The sequence below is a fragment of the Doryrhamphus excisus genome, linkage group LG8 (assembly GCF_037039965.1).
Source record: "Doryrhamphus excisus strain RoL-2023G ecotype Guam linkage group LG8, RoL_Dexc_Guam_v1.1, whole genome shotgun sequence".
Taxonomy (NCBI): domain Eukaryota; kingdom Metazoa; phylum Chordata; class Actinopteri; order Syngnathiformes; family Syngnathidae; genus Doryrhamphus; species Doryrhamphus excisus.
Window position 1 is genome coordinate 6402966 of NC_136364.1, and position 18318 is coordinate 6421283.

An 18318-nucleotide genomic window follows, 5' to 3' on the forward strand; every position below is an offset into this window, starting at 1 on the left:
AATGTCAACGGGAAGGTTATTTCTCCATGTGAAACAATTCGCTATTATAGTCCATTTCAACACTCAAAGAATCCAATCAACACCCTCTTATATTTCCATGTCATTTTTTACTGATTTGTGGACAAAACAGCCTCACAAGCAGTAAGAACCTGTGCAAAAGGGAAGTTGAGAGGCGGGGTACACCCTGGACTGGCCAGCCAATCACAGGGCACATATAGACAAACAACCATTCACACTCACATTCATACCTATGGACAATTTGGAGTCGCCGATTAACCTAGCATGTTTTTGGAATGTGGGAGGAAACCGGAGTACCCGGAGAAAACCCACGCATGCACGGGGAGAACATGCAAACTCCACACAGAGATGGCCGAGGGTGGAATTGAAACCTGGTCTCCTAGATGTGAGGTCTGCGCGCTAACCACTAGACCGCCGTGCTGCCCTAACAAAAACTAACCAACCAGCAAACATATTTCAAAGTATTACTAGCTACTGTAGGCCTCTCATAAATGCTGTATAGTTCATTGATTTCTAGTGATGGATGATCAATACCATAATGTTACGTATATACATCTTTTTACAGTCATCCCATTAATCAAAAAAAGATGCATTTGCGTTTTTTTGCAATTTATTATGCATTTTCAGGCATAAAACTGCATGTCTAAATGAAATAATCTACAATCTAAATCTACAAGTCATGTCAACAAGTCCCACTCCACCTTTGTGTTAGTATTGCTAGAACACACCAGCTTGAGTTGACATCAACATACAGTTGCTTTTGTTAACGTAAAATTTGAGCTCCAAAGGGAGTGTCTATGAAATATTGATCTGTTTTCAGTTGTATTGTGTTTTAAAATTGAGGCGACAACAGCAACATATTCAGCTCAGTGGTTAGTTTTGTTTATGTTGACACCTTGCACTGCCTGACAGATGTCGATAGATGCCACTGCATTTATTTCCTTAATTGTTATCAAGCGTTGAGTATTAGTATTAAGCTCCAGTTTATGTGGTACCATATTGAGAAATTGCTTCACTACTGCAGCAATTACTGATTTTCAAATCAAAATATATTACCAGTAATTTCCAGACAACGAGCATCTGCTTTTTTCACACACTTCAAACCCTGCAACTTAAACAATGATGTGGCTAATTTATAGCTAAAAAAAACTATGCTATCATTACATGTTTTGAAGTCTTATGCAGCGATTATGTTTTGATGTAACAAATCTTGTACGTTTGATGAAGAACATGGATCGTGGTAGCTGTTGAACGAGTGATGCGGGGAACACCGAATGTAAGTAGGATTGCAAGGTTTATGTGTGTCTTTCTGTGTAAATATCTCAAGTGTGTCGTATAGTGTATAACACTTGTTTCTCTTTGGTGGGTGTACTCAATTGTCTGGAATTCACGGTAATGAAAAGGAAAACTCCCAAATCTCTTTCATTTGATGGTTTCCTCTTATCATATTTGTACAATATATATTTAGCCCCCTGCCTTAGTAGTTTGCTGTTAAAGAACATGTTGTTGATACAGTATGTGCTGTAATTGCATCCATGTGTTGCCAGCAAAGCCCCGGCCCCCCGCCCCCCACCCCCAACACGTTCTTACTTTGGTTTGGACTGTATGAACACATTCAGCTCCTTGGGAGAATCACCCTACATGAATGAGAGCCAACTACTGTATGATTTTCTAGACGTTCACTTCTAAGTTACAATAACAAATTTCACCCCCCAGCTGTGTTTTGGCATTTAAAAAGGTTTTGTTCTCATTCATACCAGATATATATATATATATATATATATATATATATATATATTTTGGAGTATGCTGTGATTCTCTTAAATTTACATACAAAAAGGCAGTGAATACGTGAATACCCAAGTGAATACGTCAGCCCTGATTTATTTTGCTACATCACACGCACATAAACAGCCTTCAGGTCTGTACCAAGGTGGTTCTTGGCCAGACACTTATAAGTGCCAGAGTCTAAGGCTGTGAGTCTCTGAATGATAAGCGTGCCCTGAGGGTGAAGCAGTTCACTTCCCATCAGTCTTCCTCGTTGTGCTGTTGACAAAATGGAATAATCCGGCAACTCCCAGGTGATCTCTGGTTTGGGTAATCCAACGGCAGCGCAGTTTAGCTTGATAGGTGTCCCAGCCATTACGGTTAAACTAGGGGGTGGCATTGTAGTGATCCGTGGAGGGTATGCGATGATAACAACAGGGACTGTGATCAAAGCCTCACCGGCATCGTTCCGAGCTTGGCAGACATAGTTTCCTCTGTCATGGAGAGTTGTGCCTTGGACAACTAGAGTACCGTTCTCTTGCAGCTTATAGCGGCCCAAGACTTGTGGCCAAGTAAGAGTGTGGCCCCCAGGGAGGGTCCAGTAGACTCTAGGTTTTGGGTTTCCATCAGATAAACAGTGAAGGTATAAAGGATCCCCAAACATACTGCGTATGATGCCTCTCGGCCTCGTCAGGATGAAAGGCTTCTGCCCAACATCCAAAATAATTAGCTTTTCTATGTAGCCCATGATATTTTTGGCACCACAGCGATATTTCCCAGAATCCTCAATGCGAGCATTATAGATGACCAAATTCCCATCGTGGGAGTTATGTCCACCTGTACGCCGAGTTCCATTAGGCAGGATCCAGATGATCTCTGGCTTTGGGTGTCCATCAGCAGAGCAGTTCAAAACATTGGTCTTCCCCAATGGAGAGACGATACGCTCGTTGAAAGGGTTCTTAAAGATGGGCCTTCGGAGCGTATCGGTCACCTCAAGCTGTATCACCATTACCGCCTCACCTCCGTCATTCCTGGCCATGCAGATGAACTCTCCCGTATCGGTAGTACGCACATTACGAATTTCTAAAGTCCCATTATGATGAACATTAATTCTACCACCAAAGTATGGTGCTCTTAAAAATATGTTATCGGGCATTATCCAGGTGATTGTCGGAGTGGGATTTCCTTCAGCTTTACAGTCCATAAGCTTCCTTGAATATTTTGTGGAGAAATCTTTCATTACTGTCCTATTCTGATGGTAGCCATTGATCACTGGTGGGTTACCATCGATTTCAAGTCTGTACACTTTTCTGTTTTCACCAGCAGGGTTTCGAGCCATACAAACATATTCTCCAGTGTCAATAGGCTTCACGTTCCTTATATCTAGAGAGCCATTTACATGCAGTAAGTAGCGCTCGTTGGACGCTGCGATGATATCATTGTTAGGCAACGTCCACAGGATCTTAGGTTTGGGTTCACCGACTGCTTCACAGTCAAAGCGGATGTTACCTCCAGGTTTTAGTCTGGCAAAAGCCTTGCTGTCTTGGCGTATCTTCGGAGCGGCGGTCACCACAGTGATATGTACGTGCATCTCATCTTTTCCTCCTTGGTTCTCAGCAATACATGTGTAGTCTCCTTCTTCTGACATACTGACCTGACAAATAATATACAAATGTAAGCCATCAGGACAGGATTTCATATGGAAGGCGAGTACATACAGTGTTTATGTACTTACTTCATTTAGGTAGAGTGTTCCATTGTCAAACAGAGTGTAGCGTCGTACTCTTCCCCCTCCACTAAAGGAATCTGCCTGCAGAGCACTGTTAACAAGGGTACCATCTGGAAGTCCCCAGGAGATTTCTGGCTTTGGAGCCCCAGAGGCTTTACAGTCAACCTTTAAGTCATTACCATAGAAAACTTTCTTCTTGCCAGAAGAGAGCTTATGCTCGATCTTAGCTGGCTTCATTGACACCTTGACCCTCAGAAGTTGCCGGTCATCACCAGTTGCACTGTTAGCGATACAGTGATAGTCTCCTGCATCTTTATCAATCACAGAGTTGATGATGAGTGTGCCATTTTCCAGAACCTGGACTCTGCTACCCATCCTAAGGAAATGAATGAAAATGAGAAAGACGTAGATATTATCAGGATCAGTGAAAGTAGTGAAAGCAGCAGTAGAATTAAAGTCATTTCTGCTCTTTCAGTCTTGAATGTTACCTGTGCCACTGGTCCACCACTGTTTCAGAGGGTAACCTCCACATAATCCTGGGTTTAGGGTCTCCTTTTGCTGAGCAGTCCAGTTTCAGCTGATCCCCAAAATACAACTCAGTCACATACTGGGATGTCGCCACTATTTTCGGTGCAGATTCTTTCTTCTCGACTGTCACAGTCACCACCCTTCGTTCTGAGCCTGTAGAGCTGGTTGCAATACATTCATATTTGCCCTTATCATTTAGAGTCACATCCTTGATGTGCAAGGTTCCATTCTCATGAACAGATATCCTCTTGTCCCAAGAATATCTATTTGGACTGACTACCAAACCATCATGCAGCACCCAGTGAATCCTAGGTTTAGGATCGCCTTGTCCTGTGCAGTGTAGCCGTAAGTTTTGGTTGAAAACAGTCTTCACGTGCTGACGTTTCTCCTCCAAGATATCTGGCGGAGCAGCTACCACATACAGACGGACTGTAGCAGTATCAGCCCCAGCTGGGTTACTAGCAATGCACTTGTAATGACCTCTATCAAAAACAGACACATGTGTAATGACGAGAGCCCCACCAGCAGTCACTGTCACCCTTCCGTTTGCTGTGTTTTGGCCTCTTACTTGTGTCCGGTTTGCTAGAATCCAGGATATTGTAGGTGCGGGTCGACCCTCTGCGTTACATTTCATCTCTACAGTATTTCCTGCATGAGACTTCATTTCACGCATTTTGGGCTCCAGGATACGTGATGGGTAAGCCACTACAGAGAGGGTGATAATAAGTTTATCTGACCCATGATGATTCTCAGCCAGACAGAGATACTGGCCACGGTCCTTGATGTTGGCATTCCGTATTGTCAATGTGCCATTGGTCAACACCTCAAACTTGCCGATTCTCCCCTTGATGGTTACCATGTTTCCTGGAAGGAAGAGAATAAACACTATACAGATCACAAAAACATTTAAAGACAAGAATTTCCAAAGACAATTATTGAATGTTGATTGCTTGTACACACAAATATACAAACTGTACTATGAATAGTGCAACTAATTTAAATATTACACCTTTTTGGAATCAGTCAAGTCTACCTGTGCTTGAGGAGAAGCGTTTCCAGGATATTTCTGGCTCAGGGTCTCCAACGGCCTCACATGGCAGGAAAGCATCCGAGTTGGACAAGACCGTAAAACTGGCTGCATTGCCACCAACTATCCTTGGTTTGCTCGATGCGACCTTAGTCGTTGGTTCTAAGCCAGCAACAGTGGGACTCATAGTGACATGGACATGTTGTACATTGTTCCTGCTGTATGTGTTGGTGTAGTTTTGCTCTGCTGTGTATATGGTCATTGTAGCAAAAGAAATGACTTTATCTGCACTCTTTTTGGCACCACTTTGCACGGTAGGTCTAGTTATCCTTGTAGCTGTTGTGTGACCCTTATTCCTCTGTGTTGGGGGTCTATATGTACTGTAGACGCTGTTCTGAACTGTTCTATAAGATCCTATTGATGTAGATGGCATTTGTGGTGTTGAATGGATGGAAGGTGTTTTGGTTGGACTATAAGAAATGCCCCAGTCGACTTCTTTGTAAGCATATGTCTCCTGCTCTGGAGTTCTGTCTATTGGCCTCGATGGTCTATGCATGGGTTTGGAGACACTCTTTTGGGGCATTACAGTTGTGTGGACTGTCCCTCCCATGGCGCTTGTAGCCCTTGTAGGATACAATTGAGTGGTTTTAGGTTTCTTTAAGGGTCTTTTTTCCTTAGATGGTCTCCTTCTCCTTCCTTGCCGGTTTCTCTTTCCACTGGATACTCGCTTGGTTGTAGAAAAATCATCTGGGAGTCCACCAGAGCCATATACAAATTCTTCGTCAGATTTTCTCCCTGAAGGCGGTTTGACCGTCGGAGGTGAAGCAAGGGTTAGTGATTCTAGTGGCGTTTCACGAGTGGTGGGGTAATACGTGGGGCTAATTGTAGTTACATGCTGGACACTGGGCTTCAGATTTGGTACTTCAAAATCTGCAGAGAATGACTCTCCATAGTCGTCGTCTTCAAATAAGCTTACTGTGGTCTCAGCTTTTCTGGAAGGGGTGAAATTCTCGGGTACAGTCATCGGACGGTCAGTGATGGGGGATGGAGTAGCAGAGGATGTAGTTAATGTTACTGTTGAAGTCTGAGGAGTTGTTACAGTTTCAGTGGTAATAAATGGTTTCTTTTGTCTTTGAGTTGTTTTTTTGTTGCCTCCTTTCTCTTGTCCCCCAAATGGCGTAGAAACGGATAACTCCTTACCTGCAGTAAGAAAAAATAAATAAATTGTCCGTAGTATATGTATTGTACTGTGGGCCATATGGTTGTGAGCATATTCAAATCAGTGTCATACTGTCCTATAGTAAAATGATCGTGAATCATTGTTTGAGTGGGTGAATCAGGCGACCCTATAAAACAGTTTTGATCTTGTCGTTAGAAAAGCTCTATATAGGTATAGCTATATACGTAGCTCTATATGGCCTGAGACTGGTCCGTGGACAGGGCCAAACTTTGAAGCGAAAATATTTCAGAAGAAAAACACAAACAAACAAAAAAATCAACGCATTGGTATTTGTCAGGAAGGGCACTCATTCATTTTCTACCGCTTTTTCCTCACGAGGGTCGCGGGGGTGCTGGAGCCTATCCCAGCTGTCTTCGGGCGAGAGGCGGAGTACACCCTGGACTGGTCGCCAGCCAATCACAGGGCACATATAGACAAACAACCATTCACACTCACATTCATACCTATGGACAATTTGGAGTCACCAATTAACCTAGCATGTTTTTGGAATGTGGACGGAAACCAGAGTACCCGGAGAAAACCCACGCATGCACGGGGGAGAACATGCAAACTCCACATAGAGATGGCCTAAGGTGGAATTGAACCCTGGTCTCCTAGCTGTGAGGTCTACGCGCTAACCACTCGACCGCCGTGCCGCCCCATCCAGACTATAACGTGCTAAAATGAATATAAAGTGCTCAAGCCAAAAAATCAGTATGAGCTTCTCTCTGGAAAACAAGCTTGTAGGAGTGCTGAATCAGTAGTAATTTTGTGGTTTTAATTTGATGTAGTGCTATTCTTTCTTTCATACATTGGGAAAAGACAATAGCATTATATTTCTATATTCGATAGGGGACAGCTGCTGTAAGTGGAAAATAAGTGATAAATTTGCTTACCTGTGGAAAGCTCAATCCTGGATGGTACTGTAGTATTCTGCTCTGATGGCTGAATGAGCTTATTGATAATTGACTGTATGTCAGTTATCCTGTTGGGTTTTAGGATTCTTCTGCGACCATGGAACTTTCTTCTGCGCCCCCCTCCTCTATTGTTCTTGTGTGGGATGATATGAATGTGTTGCTGGGAGATAATGGTGGACCCCAAAGGGGGAGATTTTATTGTTTGCGTCGTGTGGAAGGTGATTTGATCTTCCCGTCTCTGTGTAGTGGTGACGGCTGTGATTGTAGACTGGCTTTCTGGATCAGAATGGACAAAATACTCCATTGGGTCTGTGCCATCCCTCATTGGCATTACATTAGGATCAATTGTAGATGACAAGGCTGCCTCAGTGGATGTTTCTGGATCTGCAGGGTGCTCTCCAGAGAACTGGAGCTGAGTTTCTTGAGAGGAATCTGTCAGAGTTTGTGGTTTGGTAGTTCTTTCAAGGGGATAATGCTCAGTAGTTCCATCAAAACGAAAGATGCCTGTGTTGTGTGAAACTCGGTCATGTGGTGTGACTCTCTGTCTTTCACTTTCCGCTGGAATGTGTGTAAATACAGATTTTTGGATTGTCATAGAATCCGTTGTGAGTTTGTCCTCTTTGCTGTTTTCCGTGGTTATGTCAGACTGTCTGTTTCCTGTCCCAAATACATTACCTTTGTGGCGGTTATGTGAATTTGGAAAAAGTGTAGTGAGCAAAATGAGATTGTCGTCATGTACCTCGCCAGACCCAATTTCATCATTGTTTGAAAAATCATTATTTGATTCTTTTTTCATCTTTCTCCCTGTTTGAGTATTTTTTTTGGCTTTATCTTGAGCCTTCTTCATCAGTTCTGCAAATTTCGCTGGATCCACTTTCCTTGTTCCTTTATCAGAGCCCCTACTGCCAAATGTTCGTCTGTTGTTGACTGAATACCTCCTCTGTCCCGTTCTACCTCTTGTACCTCCTTTTCCCCGTAACCTTAGTTTGGGATGAAGTTGATGTAAAGTGATGCCCACAGATTCCTCAGTATCTCTGTCAGTGGGGGTGACTGCACTGTCAGTTAAAGTTGGATCCACCTGGCTCTCCATCTCCATCCCCGATCCATCTGTATTAAAACCTGTCACCGCCTCAGTGGGTTCACTTACCATTACTTGAGAAACCAAAAGGTCAAATCCCAAGTAATTGGAAACCAAACACCGATAAAATCCTTGATCCCTCGCAGTGACACCCTCAATCAGCAGAGTGCCATTCTCATACATCTTCCTGTTTCCATGGGACGTATCCAGTACTGAGTGGTCTGGGAGTATCCATTGTATCGACGCTCCAGGAAGTCCCGTGGCACTGCAGTCAAAAAGAATATTCTCCCCCAGTCTCTGTGATATCTGGACACCATTGATATCGGCCTCCTCTACATCAGGGGAGAGAACCGTCACTCTAAAAATTAGAATGTCTGCATCCAAGTAGTTCGTGGCAATGCAGCGATAGAGCCCTGTGTCCGAAACATCTGCACCCCGAAGAGTGAGTTTCCCTTCAGCGGTGATTATGATCCTACTGTCATCACTTGTGTAAGGGGCTCGAACCTTAATTCCATCTGGTAAAATCCATTCCAACAAAGGCTTTGGCTCTCCGCAGACTTGACAGATAAGCTGTACCACACCACCTATATTTCAGATTGAAATACAAAAGACGTTAATGTTTTTGGGTTAAGGTTTAGCTATGCAACAGTGCAACATCGATCCCTAACACCCACCTGTTAGTACGGTGTGTTCAGTCTTGGTTTTGTTGTCTTTCTTTATCATGGTCCACGAATAGCTGTTCTTCCTAGGGGCTGTGTTTTCTATACGTAAGTTGACCACAGACTGGTACTTGATGTGCAGAGTAGAAAAAGTAGTGGTAGCACGGTCAAGCTGCAAGTTAACTTCACTTTGCATCAACCATGCTGGAAGGGCTTTGATTTCAGCATCAATATTCGAGTGTGGTTCATCCTCCACCTTTTTTTGACTATATTTGTACACCATTTCTGGACTTTTAGCCAACATTAAGCCTCGCTCCAGTCTCATGGGAGTCTCGCTGTAGGCTGCTAGGACTTGCCACAAATGTCTAATGTGTTCATAGTCGGTGTTACAGACCAAATATGTTGTGATGCTTGCTGTAAGTGCTGTGATATTGTTACCAGCCTCCTCCTCTAAGGTAAGTGAATGGTTGTCAAAATGAGATGGCCTTTGGACAGTGCACAATAGGCTGGCACCACTGTGAAACTGATCTGTTAGGTTCATTTGTATGGACCCAAGTGGGGCAACAAAGTCCCTAGGAGAAACTGGTGTAAAATCCCCTTCATCCAAGCTGATGTTTTTCTGCTTGAGATGGGAGCGAATCCAGGGTTTAGTACAAGTGAAGGCATCAGTAGGAAGAAGAGAGAGAGGTCTCTTGTGGTAAAGGGAAGGATTATCACAAACAGGACACAGCTGGCCTCGAGGATACCTCCGATCCCGCTTGCATTTTAGCACTCCTGGAAACATTTGAATCAAGTGTTAAAAACTACTATTTTACACATGGGTACATTATTTTTGTCATTTATTTTTCGCTTTCATAGAAGTCAAGTCGGAAATTATTTCCTCATTCTGACTATATTTTGGACACATTTTTTTCTCATTTTTTTGATAATTTTATCTATTGGAGCATTAAATATAATTTTCAAATACAAATAAAATATAGCAGTCCACTAGAGGAAAGGCCTCTCACCCATTCAGGTTGGGTTGGGGGCGTGGTTAGATGACTGTTCCTACATAGACAATCCTGACTGTTGGATCACGTCAGGTGCACCAACCCGGACGTTGTGAGGAACACGTAGTGATGACCTCAAGGAGGTCTTCATTATCCAAACGCCGACAACAGAATGAGTGTATAGACAGCAAACTCCTTTATGGCGCCATTACTTAACGCCCAAAACAGTCTGGCCTTAATACTGAGGGATGTATCGAACCATGTGGATGCTGTACTGTTAGACCCCTAGTATTTGTTCATTAACACTGGGATTTTTAAGATCAAAAAGTCTGTTTCAAGGTAAAATCAAGCAAACATTACATGATTTCTTCCACAAGGAATAATAGAAATATAAATAATCTGTCACAATCAACCGTTAATTCCGGACTACTGAGGATACCACACCCACCAAATTTCAAGTGCAACATTTCTATATATAGGCAACACTTGTTTGTAAGCTGCAGATGTCCACGTTATAACATGGGACATTTACAGAGAAACCTTGCAATCCTACCTACACTTGGTGTTTGCAGCATCACTCGTTCAACAATTGCCATTATTCAAGAGCTTGATCAAACTTACTTAAGAGTTGTCAGATCCGATTTTTTAGCTCCAGTGAGATGTTTTTTCATCTGAACTCTACAACTACCGTGGGTGGTACAAAGAGTAGTCCAAGCAGAAACTGTAGTAATTCTACACTTGATTCAATGTAAGATTTGTCAGATCAAAACAAGTTCGCTACATAAGATTTCAAAATGCTATATTGCATATGCATATGATATGCACTCTAAACATCTTGGGAACTGAAGTTATTTTAGCCAAAAAATAGAACTCATTAGAAATGAACCGCAGTGTTCAAAACATGTGAAAAAGCAATAGTTTATATTCCGGAATTTATGGTAAATCCTTTATACGAAAACAGACGAAAAAAAGTTTAAGGATAATTTTAAGATTCCTATTGGGCATAATAGTAGATTGCAAAAAGGCAAACTCTTAAATCTTAATTTTAAATGAGAAACACAAAGATGAGTCACAATGTTCCTCAAGCATCCCATTTTTCCTTGTAGGAAATGTAATAAGTGATTTGGTAACAAATGAAAAGGCAACAATTCCACATCTTCTTTTCTGAAATTCTATTTTTCTAACATGCTGAGGTCCTAGGTAGCATTTTGCATGTAGGTGTTTTGAGTCAAATTCCGACTTGGATTTCAGAAGTTCCATTGTCATAACAAATAAAGGTACTGCTTGAAATGTTTTTCTTCCACTCACCTGTGTGCCTCTGTGTCCACAGTGCAAACCATTTTATTCGACAATCACACGACCAGGGGTTCCCATGGAGGAAGACGTTCTCCAAGTGGCCGCACCCTGAGAAAATCTCCTCGGGCAAGCTGGTGAGAAGGTTGTCAGACAAGTAGATGGTCCTGATCGAGGACACCTTGAACACCTGACTGTGTCTCAGAGTGATGAACGTGTCCGGGTGAAGCTGCTGCAGGTGGTTACCCTCCAGATGGACCAACTGCAGACCGGTGAGGCTGTAGAAAGCTTCTGGACTTATGAACTCAATGTGATTGTGGTCCATGTAGAGTCTCTGCAGACTCTCCAGGCCTTTGAATGTTTGTTTGTTGAGTTCCTTTACTTTATTATAGGACATCTTCAGGACCTTGCAGAACATAACAGATAATTAAGTATATCTCTCAAAAGGTAGGGGAGACATTAAATTAGAAAATGCTATTAACACATTATATTGTTTGAGATAGACCTGTTGTCTTTGAGATAATTGTTAGAATGTGACTCACTTGTAGCGATTTTAAGTCTTGGAATGTTCTGTCCTCAATAGTGTGGATAAGGTTGCTATGAAGCATTAGTAATTGTAATTTCTCAAGTGCCAAAAGAGCATTCTCTCGTAAGACAGTTATACTGTTGTATCTGCAAGACAAAAAAATAATACAAATAAAAATCAGTCTATGTTGTTGCATCAATAGAAGGTTATCTTTATACGTGGTTTGATCAGTCAATTTGAGATGACTAGTATTGTTTTCATTGCTGTAATGGAAAGTATTTTCACTAGGTGTAGACGGAAAGACTCCTGTTGATTTGCTAGCCTGTTCGGTCATTTATTTTACACCAGGCTTCCACTTAGCTACATCTGGATTATATGAGGACACCACAGTGAACATCAACATCAATAACAACTGTTAGGAATGGAATATTTTCCACTCTGTTTTAGATAAATGCAGCAACATGTGCCTATCTGCTGCAGAGACATAACACATACCAAGCCCTTAATACATCCATCCATCTTCTACCAAGGTCGGGTCACGTAGAGACATAGTCTCTCCAAGGTGTCCTAGGTCTTCCCCCTTCACCAGCCGAACATGTACTGAACACCTCCCCAGGGAGGCGTCTTGGAGGTATCCTGACCAAATGCCCAAGCCACCTTATCTGGATCTTCCCAATGCGGAGGAACATAGGTTCTACTCCGAGTCTCTCCAAGATGACAGTCCTTGTCACCTTATTTCTGAGAGACAGCACAGCAACCCTATGGAGAAAACTCATTTTGGCTGCTTGTACCCACAATTTTATCCTTCTGGTCAGTACTCAAAGGTGATGACCGTAGGTGAAGGGAAACAGAGCTATGCCTTCCTGCTCAGCTGTCTTCACCACAATGGACTGCAGCGTTTGCATCACTGTAGATGCTAAATTAATTCATCTGTCAATCTCCATCATCGCAAGACCTTTCACTTGAAACTGGTATTACAATTGTTTGTATCTACTCCTGTTTGAATTCCATTGTAAAGTGTCCCTCGGACATTTTTCTGAAATGTTCTAGAATTTCAGTATCGGTTCGGGAAGGAAATCAGTGGTATCGGACATCACAACTAAACATGACTCAGTTTCAACACTGGCTTATGCATGACTTAACATAAAGTACTTCCTACCAACTGTGTGTCATTTAAGGCAAGGAATCGATAGTACACTCACCTTCCACTGTGCTCCTGTTACGTATGTTGGCTACACATGACTTAAGTGTCAAAGTATCAAAATTAGTTTTTTTAGAGCATAAAGATCGTGGTATTGACATTTCAGTATCGGTCCCCACACCACTAACACAAGCTTATAAGACAAATACCCGTGTTTGCACAATAAACAAAGAAGAAGAGTAAACAGACAAAGAAGAACAAGCAGCAGGAGCTAGCGGCCGTGCTAATGAACAGGTATACGTTTGGGTGTGTGTACCTCATCAGAGAAGAAAATGATAAGGCAGGGGCTAATTTGGTAAAGAATGGAGTTAATTAAAAGGTAACCTACTAGAAGGTTTTGGAAGTTGAAATGCATTAGCTAGCTTGAAACAGCAAGCACAGACTGGAGGCATTGTTTAACTGTTTCCTTACTGTATGAATTGTTTTATTGTGTAAATAATCCTATCATAACAACTTGGAGTGATAGTGCCTCATTTTCAACATAGTAAATGTTAAAATTGCATATTAATTAAACTAGTGAAATTGGTGAATGGATACACTAAAATGTCAAACAGAATCGTATTAGAGCTCACCCAAGATTAATTCTTTCCACAGTTGGTTGGATGTGGGCAGGTACTGCGTTCAGGTACCGGAAGGTGCAGTGCACTTCACTGGGTACGGAGCACACGCAAGATTGGGGACAGTCGCCCCTCACCGGCAGCACAGCGGCCAACAGGATCAACAACAACAACAACGCAGCCCCCCCTGGGAGCACACACCTCTGCAGGTAAGACCCTCTGCAGGCGCTCATCGTGGATGTAAAACTCATTTGGCCCTGGATGAGAAATAGAAATGCACCCAGAGAGAGCACACAGCACATGGTGTATATTTGCAGCATTGTTTGCCAAATGGTTAACAGATGATCATTTATTTGGCAATGTTAGCAAATTGTTGAATGGTATTTTGGAAGCTAAGTAAGTAAACAATGCTTTATGCAGCTCAGAGGTGTCGAAACCATTTCCAACGAGGGCCACATAGTGAAAAAATGAAAATGAAAAATGAATGAATGCCCTACCCTCCCTCGTATTTTTTCCGTTTTTATTTTCCAAATATGTCAAATTTCCTAACTAATCTTAATGACTCTTTATTTGACTTTATATATATCGCTATATGCTTTATATTTTATTCCTCAACCTAATTTTCCAAATATTAAAACTTTATTTTTTTGGTTGTTTTTTATATTTTTAAAATATTTTTATTGAATATTTCAAGTGCTACTAAATGCTAATAAATGCTAATAATGCTACTAAAGGGACATTATTGTTTTAGAAGTTTATTCTTATGAAATTCTGACTTTTTTCTCTTAATATTTTGACTATTCCATTTCAGCTGTTTTCCCCATTTGTGTGACTATTTCAACTTTATTCTTATAAATCGTCTTTAACCTTATAAATCAACTTTATTCCTGAAATATTTTGACTTTATATTTAATAAAAATGTAACAAATTTTACAGAAACTTTACTTGTTTTGTTTCTTATATTATTCCATCTTATAAATACATGTTTTTCTTAAAAAATTAAAATGTATGCTATAAAATAATATAATTTTTCCTCATAATATTATGACTTTTTATGGTTGGATTACAAATTTTCTTTATTCTTGTAGAATTACTACTGATTTTTGCTGTTCATTTAAAACATTTTTGTCACATGATATTTTTAGACGGTGCTGCGGGCCAAAAAAGCAACACCTGCGGGATGCAAACGGCCCCCCGGGCCACCCTTTGGATACCACTGATGTAGCAACCTAGTTTAAAATATATAAAAATCATATTAAATACAAACAGTTGAACTCTAAAATTGGGGAAATGAACAGCTTTATAATTTTCTAGCAGAGATAAACATTTTTTGTGCATATGCTCATTCAGGATTATTCTGTTTTCCATACAGTTTCTATGGAGACTATATGAACTTCTCTTTTATTCTAGCAGTCATCCTAGCTGTTGTCTATCTTCCATATTGTTGTAATGTCGTGTCTCCATTCCCCCAGGCTTCATGAACATATATATACATATGTCTATATATGTTTTACAGAATATACTGATGTGAAACAGCACAGTATAAACAAAAGACTTATCTTATCTTACCTCTCAAGAAATAGCACTTCAAACAAAATAGAAATCCAGTGGAAGATCCCAATCCCAGTAAGCCTCCAGATAGAATTCCCAGATGAGTCCGCTGTGTGTGGAGAGCTTCTCTGAGGGGCCGCCTGAAGTGGAGAGCTCCTTTTTGGTCTTCTCCGCCCCCCCAGACCTTCCTCACTCTACAACCTGCACCAATGTAAATCCTGGAGTTGCAGTGAAGACGACGGCCTCCTGGAAACAGCACACATCTGTTTGGGAAGCGCTAAAGCGTGCCAAAACAGTGGAATTACTCATCGCTGCCAAGATAATAGTATTTCACTGTTGTTTTTATGTTTCGGAACTCATAGAAGAAAAGAAGTAGAAGAAACTTTTAAAATGAATACAATTATTTTTCTTCCATATTTAGAATTTTTTATTTTGGCATGTCTTTTTAAATGAATAATGGAAATCTTCTAGTATTGGTTTCAGTTAGAGATGAGTTCAGAAAGCATTGTGCTGTTCTTCTTTGCTCGACAAAGAGTAGATCAAAGTCAGGCTGAGTGACGTTATGCCATTACAGTGCTGTACATCGGTGCTCTTACTTGGCATGACCAACATTCACAAGTATTTCAGAGCTTGATATTGACGTGCTCCAATTTTGGATCAACATTTGCAATCAAAGTGACAAATTATTAGATTAGAGTCTGCTCTAGAACCCAAACCTTCTCTCCTCAACTGGCGGTATTCACTTGCAACAAAGGAAACCATTCTCTCCCTGGACGCGGTCTATCGTCAACAGTCTATCGTGTTGTGGCGATCATGCAGGTTTCTGATTGTGGGTTGGGAACAGCCCATACGCCTGGCTATATCACTGTAGCTCAAACCGGTCTCCACCATACCCAGTGCCCTGAGAATTTGTTCACGTGATAGACGTTGTATGATGCCGTTCACTGGACTAACAATGCTGGTCTTTTTTGGGCTTTTACATCCAAAACCAATCCTAAAATGATGCAGACACCCACTGTGTTTTGCCCAATGTGTATTTGGTTACCTCAACTACCCAAACACTAAGTCACAAGGTAGAATTACAACCCTACAAGTAGAAATACTATGTATTTCAAACTTTCTACTGACTGCCAGTGTTTTTTGTGGGGGGATGCTTATTTTCTGAGTAAAAATACTGTTTAAAAAATTACTAATTTGCGGTGTATAAAACATGCCGGGCACATTCAGTAAATTTAGAGATAAAAACAGCTTGTTAACCCATTGAAAATTGCAGGAGGTCAAGACTCTGTATAACAGTCTGGCTTACAGTGTTTTACGAAGAATGCTAAACTCATCACACAGCAGCTTAACAATTAAAAGGTAGCTGGGAAATATACAAATACTAATACAAGTTCAAAAAAAAAAAATAACAACTATTTTCCCATAATGCGTCCCATTTTGTCCCAGCAAAACATTTCATTGGAGGACAAACAGCACTGAAAATGGATGGCTGGCTGCCAAGGTGCTGAAATGCTTCTTCTGTCCACCAGAGAAGCCCAGGTCACAGAGGGTGGCTGACATCATTGTAGCCTCCCAGCAGAAACCAATGAAATGCTCTGCTTGGACAAAATGCATTATGGGAAAACATTAAAATAGTTAGTTTTTTTTAATTTTCAACTTGTTTTGGTACGAGTTTTGCGGTGTATAAAACATGCCGGACACATTCAGTGAATTTAGAGATAAAAACAGCTTGTCAACCCATTGGAAATTGCAGGAGGTCATGACTCTGTATAACAGTCTGGCTCACAGTGTTTTACGAAGAACGCTAAACTCATCACACAGCAGCTTAACACTTAAAAGGTAGCTGGGAAATATACAAATACCAATGCAAGTTCAAAATAAAAAATAACAACATTACATAACAACAACATAATAACATTTTCCCATAATGCGTCCCATTTCGTCCCAACAAAACATTTCATTGGAGGACAAACTGGATGGATGGCTGCCAGGTCACAGAGGGTGGCTGACATCATTTTAGCGCCCCAGCAGGCACCAATGAAATGCTCTGCTTGGACAAAATGCATTATGGAAAAACATTAAAATAGTTTTTAAAAATGTTAAACTCGTATTGGTACGAGTTGGTACTAGCTATATTTTAAATGTTAAGTTGCTGTGTGATGTGAAAAGACTTCCAATGAGCTGACAAGCTCGGTGTGAGTTCAATTACAGCTCGTGATTGGCTCCTACCAAAGGGTTCAGAGATTAAGAAAAAAGTAGCTGCTTATACACCAAAAATTACTGTATATACAAAAAAAAAAAACATAAATCCACAAAAATCCCAAACACTCGTGTTTTGGGTTGTGAATGCTCTGTGTTTGTGGTTTGTGGCCTCAGCATCTCTCAGTCATTCGGTTGTAAAGTCTATCCATGAAACAGGACCCGCCAGCAACAACCATCCATGTTTTAGCATCCTACATAATTCCTAATCTCCTAAAGATGCTGGTTTACCACCACCCACATCCTAACTGTTTAGCATCAACACAGGAGTGCACTTTTGGACAGACATGAACATCACATCACATGTGACCACAACAGTTCATTGTACTCACTTACGTCCCACCAAAGGCTCTTTTCTCTGTAAGAAAGGGACATAAGAGATCTATTTATGGACAGGTTGAACTTTCAGTCACACTGGAACCACATGGAAATAAGCAAGCATATCAGATAACCTTCTCATAAATGTGTTGATGGACTATTCATGTGGACGTCATGAAGCATATTAGGGATCCCTTTCATGTGTTGATTCACATCACTGGGGACATTAAAGTTGTTACTTGTTATGTCTTCGCTCCTTGTTTACACTAACATCTGGACGCCATATTATTTGGACAACAGTCTTCTACTTGTAAGTGCATGTTGAAGGTTAAAGGTCCTGTCTTCTTCGCCACATTGCTCACCTGGTAATGCAAACATTCTCATCCTTCTTGTTCTTATCCCTTTCCTTACAAGCATGAATTAATTCAATTATACAAGATTGGGGGCTTATCCCCTCAAGCCAGAGTCAATTTAATCTGCTAACAGAGCTGATTTCTCTCCTTGCCAGAGTTAATTATGTTCTGGCCCAAGTCATGATTATAAATGAAAAGTTAAGCCTCTTCTTAGGTAGCAATAAGACGCTTAGGGAGCTGAGGGAAGAGGATGAATAGGGAATGGCGTAGATTTGTGATATTTTGTGTGTGTCTGTGTGTGTTGGATGGTAACACTTATGAGCCCCGGA

At 41.2% G+C, this 18318-nt stretch overlaps 1 protein-coding gene across 1 annotated transcript; it reads right to left on the reverse strand.

The window, feature by feature from the left end:
- Positions 1-1804: 1804 nt before the first annotated feature.
- Positions 1805-13906, reverse strand: igsf10 (immunoglobulin superfamily, member 10). The gene is made up of 9 exons (XM_058079077.2): positions 13524-13906; positions 11767-11896; positions 11240-11630; positions 8958-9716; positions 7185-8867; positions 5076-6269; positions 4003-4906; positions 3521-3890; positions 1805-3439 (listed from the first exon to the last, which is right to left on the reverse strand). Exons 1-9 carry the CDS (start codon positions 13826-13828, stop codon positions 1910-1912), a joined length of 7266 nt encoding a protein of 2421 aa, XP_057935060.2. The 5' UTR covers positions 13829-13906; the 3' UTR covers positions 1805-1909.
- Positions 13907-18318: the final 4412 nt, after the last annotated feature.